This window comes from Hipposideros armiger, unplaced genomic scaffold (assembly GCF_001890085.2).
Source record: "Hipposideros armiger isolate ML-2016 unplaced genomic scaffold, ASM189008v1 scaffold_814, whole genome shotgun sequence".
Classification (NCBI taxonomy): Eukaryota; Metazoa; Chordata; class Mammalia; order Chiroptera; family Hipposideridae; genus Hipposideros; species Hipposideros armiger.
This window is the reverse complement of record NW_017732164.1, coordinates 403,127-410,652: the sequence shown is the minus strand read 5'-3', so window position 1 is coordinate 410,652 and position 7,526 is coordinate 403,127. Positions and strand designations below refer to the sequence as shown.

General features: G+C 43.5%; 1 protein-coding gene across 1 annotated transcript in view; it reads left to right on the top strand.

The window, feature by feature from the left end:
• OCA2 (OCA2 melanosomal transmembrane protein) overlaps positions 1-7,526 on the top strand; it is a 93,864-nt gene that overhangs the window by 76,283 nt on the left and 10,055 nt on the right. The window contains exons 20-21 of the mRNA XM_019628904.1: positions 4,918-4,977; positions 5,585-5,689. Of these exons, the coding sequence (XP_019484449.1) occupies positions 4,918-4,977; positions 5,585-5,689 (165 nt within the window). The remainder of the gene's footprint in view (positions 1-4,917; positions 4,978-5,584; positions 5,690-7,526) is intronic.

Sequence of the window (7,526 nt, the reverse complement as noted above, 5' to 3'; positions counted from 1 at the left end):
TTAATTCTGGGCTCTCTATTCTGTTCCATTGATCTATATGCCTGTTTTTATGCCAGTACCATACTGTTTTGATTACTGTAGCTTTGTAGTATGTTTTAATGTCTGGTAGTGTGATCCCCCTGATTTGTTCTTGTTTCTCAGGATTGCCATGGCTATTTGGGGTCTTTTTTGGTTCCATATAAATTTTAGGATTATATTTTCTATTTCTGTGAAAAATGCCCTAGGTAGTTTGATAGGAATTGCATTGAATCTATATATTGCTTTAGGCAGTATGGATATTTTAACTATATTCATTCTTCCTATCCATGAGCATGGTAGGTGTTTCCACTTGTTTGTATCTTCTTTTATTTCTTTCTTCAGTGTCTTATAATTTTCAGAGTATAGGTCTTTTACTTTTTTGGTTAAATTTATTCCTAAGTATTTTATAGTTCTTGAAGCAATTGTAAACGGAATTGTTTTCTTAATTTCTCCTTCTGATAGTTTATTATTCGTATATACAAATGCAACTGATTTCTGAGTATTGATTTTGTATCCTGCTACCTTACTGAATTTGTCTATTAGTTCCAATAGTTTTTTGATGGAGTCTTTGGGGTCCTCTATATATAGTATCATGTCATCTGCATTTTCCATGTTAATCTATGGCTTCAATACAATCCCAATAAAAATTTAAACTGATTTTTCTGCCGAGATTGACAAACTAACTACATATATAGTTTACATAGAAATTCTAAGGACCTAGAATAACCAAAACACTTTTAAAAGAGCAGCATTGGGGCACTTTCTTTACCTGATTTCACAACTCAACTGTAAAGCTAGAGTAATGAAGACAGCGTGGCATTGGTTAAGGTAAGACTTGTGGAACCCAGAATCCAGGCCCAGACCATATACACGTGCTCAACTGATTTTTAATGAAAGTGCCAAAGCAATTCAGTGGGGGAAATGAGTGTCTTTTGAACAACTGGTTCTGGGTCAGGTGGGTATATGCGTGAAAATGAAAAGGCTGTGGGTGAACTGCTCACTCCCTCATCTGCTCGGAAGTGCCCTGAGTCACGGTCCCTGTGTATTGCTGGCACTGATGACTTTTGATGTGCTTGCCATCTCTCTCTCTTAGTCACCTGCGAGTGTATACGTTTTTAGTCTTAACTATCAATTGAATATCTTCTATTTAATTATTTTCTTCTTTTTAGTTCCTTTGGGTTCAATCTGTTGTTTTTTCCCCCCAAGGTTTGAAGATGGATGCTCTGGTTGTTTATGTTTATGCTTTATATTTTCAATATGATATTTAAGGCTATACATTTCCTATTAGCACAGATTTAGCTGCATCCCCAAAGTTTTGATATGTATTTTCATTGTATTTACATTTTTATTCATTCAAACATTTTATATTTCCATTGTGATTTCTTGACTCATGTTAAGTTTTTCTTAATTAGGCAACTTCCCAAAATGATTGTGAATGTGTCTATTTGTCCTTGTAGTTCTATTTTGATTTATATATTTTGAGGCTGTGTTATTAGGCACATATAAATTTAGAGTTGTTAACTCCTCATGGTGAATAAAAAAGTTACAAAACTTTCATTTATTAAAATTTGCAAGGTATATATATTTCTATCCTTTAACTTTCAACTTTTCTGCACCTTTGTGATGTAGATGTGTCTTTGGCATAGCATATATTTGGGTATGAAACTCAAATTTTTAATTCATTCTGACAATCCACCTTTTTAATAATACATTTATTCTATTTATATTTAATGACATTACTGATATGTTTGGTTTAAATCTGCCACCTTTTTATTAGTCTTACCTTTCATATTTTTATTTTCAGTCTCCTTCCCTGCCTTTATTTGAGTCAATTGAAGATTATTTAAAATCCTGTTTCTCCTTTTGTCAAGGACCGTATTTCCCCATGTATAAGACGCACCCTTTATTGAAAAATTTGGGGTCTAAAAACTGGGTGCGTAATTGTAATAGATATGTAGGATATTGGGGGGGGGGAAGTGGGGCAGCAGATTGCGGGAGGAGGGTTGTCACCTTGAGGGGAAGAAGTATAACTATTGCACTGTGTTGTACAGCTGAAACTAATTCTAAAAAGTGTGCATTTCACAATGAAAGATAATTTTAAAAATTAAAAAACAAAAACAAACAAACAAACAAAAAACTGGGTGCATCTTATACAGTGGTTGTATGAGCACAAAAACAAGCGTGAAAAAAGCAGGAAATGCAAGTAAAAAAAACTACAACCAGTGTATAAGACACACCCAGTTTTTAGACTCCAAATTTTTCAAAAAAGGGTGCATCTTATACATGGGGAAATATGGCATATACCCTTTTAGTATCCTTTTAATGGTTTACTCTAGAAATGACAGCCTACGTCCTTAACTCATCGAGGGCCAATGTTAACTGGTACTTTTACACCCTTCAACCCTATTTTCTTTAAACAAAATTCCTTTGCTGTATTCTGGGACTGAATTCTCATTCATGGTGCTTACCTTTTTGAGTCCTTGATGATACTAGATCATCATTTTGTTACTTGATCTTAATCTGTGGTTCTCCTGTGAGTCTGTGTTTGGGGTGCTTTCCTTCAGAAACAGCTTGTGTCTGCTTCTGCTGGATGCCAGGGGATAATCCCAGCCTGTCTTGAGGAGCTCAGTTCAGTGAGAGAACCTTCATTCAGCTTACACCTCACTGCTGCTCACGCCTCATGCTCTGACTTAAGCTTGGTTGGCGTCAAGCTCAAGGCAGCTGCAGCCCTTCCAGCTGCCCAAGCCTGGGGCTGCCAGGAGCAGGAGACATTTTCATTGGGTGAGGGAGCTCCTTGGAAAACACTACATCATCTTACTAATCTAGGAATGCCCTAGAAGAGTGTTTTATCCAGGATCTATATATTTGGCTCATAAGAGAGACCTTTAGGTCTCTTCATCCATTATTTTGAAAGAAACAGTATCATTGACTTACTGTATTTGCCTAATTCAATGGGGCAAGAATGTCAGACCTCTGTGGAGTTAGCCTCTTGCAGCCTGTTTCTGCCACAGGAGAATAACGAGGCTTTGTATTGCTGTGCAATCACCTTTTCACTGTATAAGTTGAGAGGGGAGATAAGTGATGAGTATAATCTTCAATTATACACAAACTTTGGTTTGATGATGTGTAAAATGCACATTGTATATTTACAGCTTTAGGCTTGATACAGTGAGGTGTTACATAGTTATTTTGGTTGTCATTTTATAAAAGAGTACTTTATTGGATGTTGTATTTTCCCCATATTTTGACTTTTTTTCCCCAATTAAGAGATCAGTTCCTTTGAATTGAATTACTAGATGTAATGTTGAAGTATTTTGAAGGTTTTCCTTTCTTTTGTCTTACACTGCATACCATGGACCATAAGATTTGGGATGGTCATATGACACTAATATATAAAGGTGTAACAGTTGAGGTGTGCACATAACACTGTGTGTGTGTGTGTGTGTGTGTGTGCGCGCGCGTGCGCACACACACACAACCATAGCTATTTGGTATCCAGCAGAAAATTTTGATCTAGTTTAGACCCCTGACTTTTCTTTCAATCAATAGTATATAACAAAATGAAAGATGTGGCTATATTTAATTTTTTTGCAAATTACAATTTTGTTTATTTTGATTACTATAAATCAGTGATTTGTAGTAGGGGGTGATTTTGTGCCCTGTGTGACATTGGCACTGTCTGGAGACATTTTGGGTTGTCACACTGGGTTAGATGCTGCTAAACATCCCACAACACACAAGCCAGCCCCCCAACAAAAAATGAGGTTGAAAACCCTGCTCTAAGTAGCCTTACTCTTATGAGTTAGTTGATATCATAGAAGATTTGATGGAGCACTGACCGATGACCAACATTTGGGCTCCACAGCTTTTCTTTTTTTTTTTTTTTTAGATTTTATTTGGGAATTGGGAGAGGGGAACAGTGTTGGGGAATTGCGGGAGGGGAACAGCCAAGTTGTTGTCTTTCAATCTTAGTTGCGGGTGGGTGTAGCCACCATCCCATGCGGGAGTTGAACCAGCAGCCTCGTTGTTAGGAATGTACACTCTATCCACCGAGCCATCCATGTGGCAGCTCAGCTCAAGGTGTTGAGTTCAGTCTTTAGTTGTGGGCGGGCATAGCTCACCATCTCAAACAGGCAATCTTGTTGTTAGGAGCACGTGCTCTCACCAGCTGAGCCATCCTGCCACCTGTTGGCAGCTCAGTGGCAGCTCAGCTTGGGCTCAGCTCACTGGCCCATGTGGGAGTCGAACCGGCGACCCTGTTGCTCAGAGCTCGCACTCTTGAGTGAGCTCCTAACCAACTGAGCCACTTGGCCAGCCCTGGACTCCACAACTTTTATTTGTTTAAATCATATTCCCTGCTGCCTCCTCTCCCATTGCCCGTGTCCTTCATCTGACCCTTTCTAGCTGTCCTTAGACACAGGTCTCTGAATCTGCCTAGTGCTATGAAAATGTGCTCCGGCTAAGCCGATCTTCCTTCCTTTCTTACCGTCACATAAACCATGTGTTTCCTTTTTATGCCTCTAAAACTCTGTGATGTTTAACTTGAAAAAGAAATTTGGAGTACATCTTATTGAAAGACCATGTGGAAGGGCATTTCATTACATACGACCACACAGCTGTCCTACACACACAGCTTCAGAGAGAGATGGCCTTCCATTCGAATTTACATTTAACTTGGACAGTGACACACGTGGATGAGACACCCTGCCTCTGCTGACTCAGTGTGCATGTGTGACAGTAAATCATTTATAGATGGTGCATTTGAGTCTGGTCTTTCACAAGAAATGAGAGCTGGGGCTACCTTATGTTTGCTTATTTTCATTTGAAAGATTTGCTTTTTAACATGTGCATATGTTCTCCATTTTAAACTGATTCTCCTCCTGCATCCGTTTCTTCTAGGCACTGGCACACCTCCACTTAATTGAGTATGTCGGAGAGCAGACTGCTTTGCTAATAAAGGTACATTAAATGCTGCGACATGATATGCTCCAGCCACAGTGCCTTTGATTTGGTAAAAAAAAAAAAAAATCTGTAAGAATAGGTCACAGTAATTATGTGGAAAGTTTGGCAGAGGACCTATTTTATCCTGGGTGTCCTAGAGATGCCGGGAGCCTTTTCCCAAAGAATGTGTAATTACGCTGCCTGTAATTTTGCTATTAGCCTTTGGTTAAAACTTGTCTAAGGAGAGCAGCTGAGACTCCATCTCCGTAAGCGATGCGAGAGGTCCTAGCCCTGCAGCTGTGCTGGAAGGGCGGGACGGTGCGACCCCTGTGTCCTGCCACTGGGAAAGGGGTCGCTCAGTCCCTTCCATGGTTGGGGAACTAGGGTGTGGCTGGGCATCGCTCCCCTGTTACCTGTAGAACCCCCCAGGTCCCCAGTAGGGTTGGGAAAGCCCAGGCGGGTCCTGTTTGCACATCTGGGCTTGCCTTGCTGTCCTCGTGTGTCAGAGGATGAGCAGACAACCCCGTCTCCCTGCGAGCTCCCCACGTCCATGTCAGGTGCGCAGTGCGTGTGACGTGACAGTGTGGCCACAGCAGTCAGCACTGCTCTTACCCGCTCCTTCCAGGTGGTCCCAGAGGACCGGCGTCTCGCGGCTGCCATCGTCCTGGTGGTCTGGGTCTCGGCCCTTGCGTCATCCCTGATCGACAACATCCCCTTCACAGCTACGATGGTGAGTCGCACATCCCTCCATGCCCCAAGGGCCCCACCTCAGCCTGGACCCAGCCTGGGCTCGCCCTCCCTGCAGAGGAAGCAGAGGCTGGGCCCTGTCCTTGGCTGCACGCGCAGGTGGACAGGATGAACGTGGCTGAGCCTGGCAGTGGGGACAGAGCTGAGGCCCGTGGCTGCCATGGGCAGCATGTCCTGGCTCCGTCTGACTGAGAGCTGCTTCCCCTCCTGAGAAAGACAGTCTGATTTTATTGTTTTAAAGAAACTGGAAGCCTTGAAAAGACAGAGGCAGGTTGAAGGCACTCAGCCTCTGTCCCCTGTGAACATAAAGCCATTCTGGGCAGCCCTCTGCCTGCTGGGCCTGGCCAGGTGCGTGCTCATCACCCACATGGGGGAGCTGATCATTTTATCCTGTTTACCTCGGATTTTCTTGTTTTATTTGATTTGATTTTAATTTATTTTTTTATTGGGGAATTGGGGGAGGGGAACAGCCAAGTTGTTGTCCTTCAGTCATCTTAATTATGGAGGGCGCAGCTAGCTCAGCTCCAAGTCCAGTCGCCATCCGGCTGCCCATCGGTAGCTCGACGCCCCTCAGCTCAAGGTACCATGTTCAATCTTAGTTGTGTGTGGGCATAGCCCACCATTGCATGTGGGACTCGAACCAGCAACTTTGTTGTTAGGAGCACGTGCTCTCGCCAGCTGAGCCATCCTGCCACCTGTTGACAGCTCAGCTTGGGCACAGCTCACTGGCCCATGTGGGAATCAAATCAGCGACCCTGTTGCTCAGAGCTTGCGCTTTTAACCAACTGAGTCACTCGGCCGGCCTTTGCTTTATTTTTAAGAGATAAAATGTTATACGTGAACGTGACCTTTTCTGGTCTTTTAATCCCCCCGGATCCTTTTGTCTCCTGAGGACACTTCCCTCATGAGCCCAGGGCACATTCATTCATTTGATGGCACATCATGGAAGGGACAAAGGAAAGGACCTTGGTTTCTGTGTCAGTATGGATAGAAAGCAAACACTGAGAGGCCAAAGCGACAGCTGTGTGCACCACAGGCATGCCATGTGGCTTCATCAGGTCGGCACCTGGCTTACACAGTAGCCCCGTCACAGGAGTGCATGGACGGAGCTCCCCCCTCAGGTTGGAAGGGGCACAGATGTGCCCTGTCACAGTCCTTGGGCAGGAAGTGGACACGTGGCTCTGCCCGAATGCAGGGGTCTGAGAAGTGTGTGGCACAGGGACATTGGGTGGACACTGAGGTCTGTGCCACCTTGTCTCGCTCCCATCCTCCTTCCTTTTCACATGGGTGTCTTTTCGCCACATGTTTCTGTGGTGGTCGCGGGCTACATTCTGTAAGAATTCATACTGAGACACCCCTGAACAATTTACTCCATGTGTGTGTGTTTGTGTGTGTGTGTGTGTAAGCAATTTTGTATATGTGCATATGTGCAGGTGTGTCGACTGTGGTATTAGAGTCACCACTGCCAGTCTGATTGATCTGCTGACATGGCAGCTCACATTATGGGTTTTCTATGTCACCTTTCAAGCCAGCACATTTTTCTGCAGCCTCTGTGGGCGAGCTGGGCAGTGGGGCTCACTGTCGGCGTTGCCCCTAAGGCTGCTTTCACACGAGTGAGGTCTGCCCTCTTCTCTGCTCAGAGCCCTCGCCTGGTTTATCTTTTTCCAATTCTTTATATCCAGTCTTTCTTAAAAATCGTGGGGTTTTTTTTTTAAAGATTTTTATTGGGGAATTGCGGGGAGGGGAACAGCGCTGGGGAATTGGGGGAAGGGGAACAGACAAGTTGCTGTCGTTTTGTTCTTCAATCTAGTTGTGGAGGA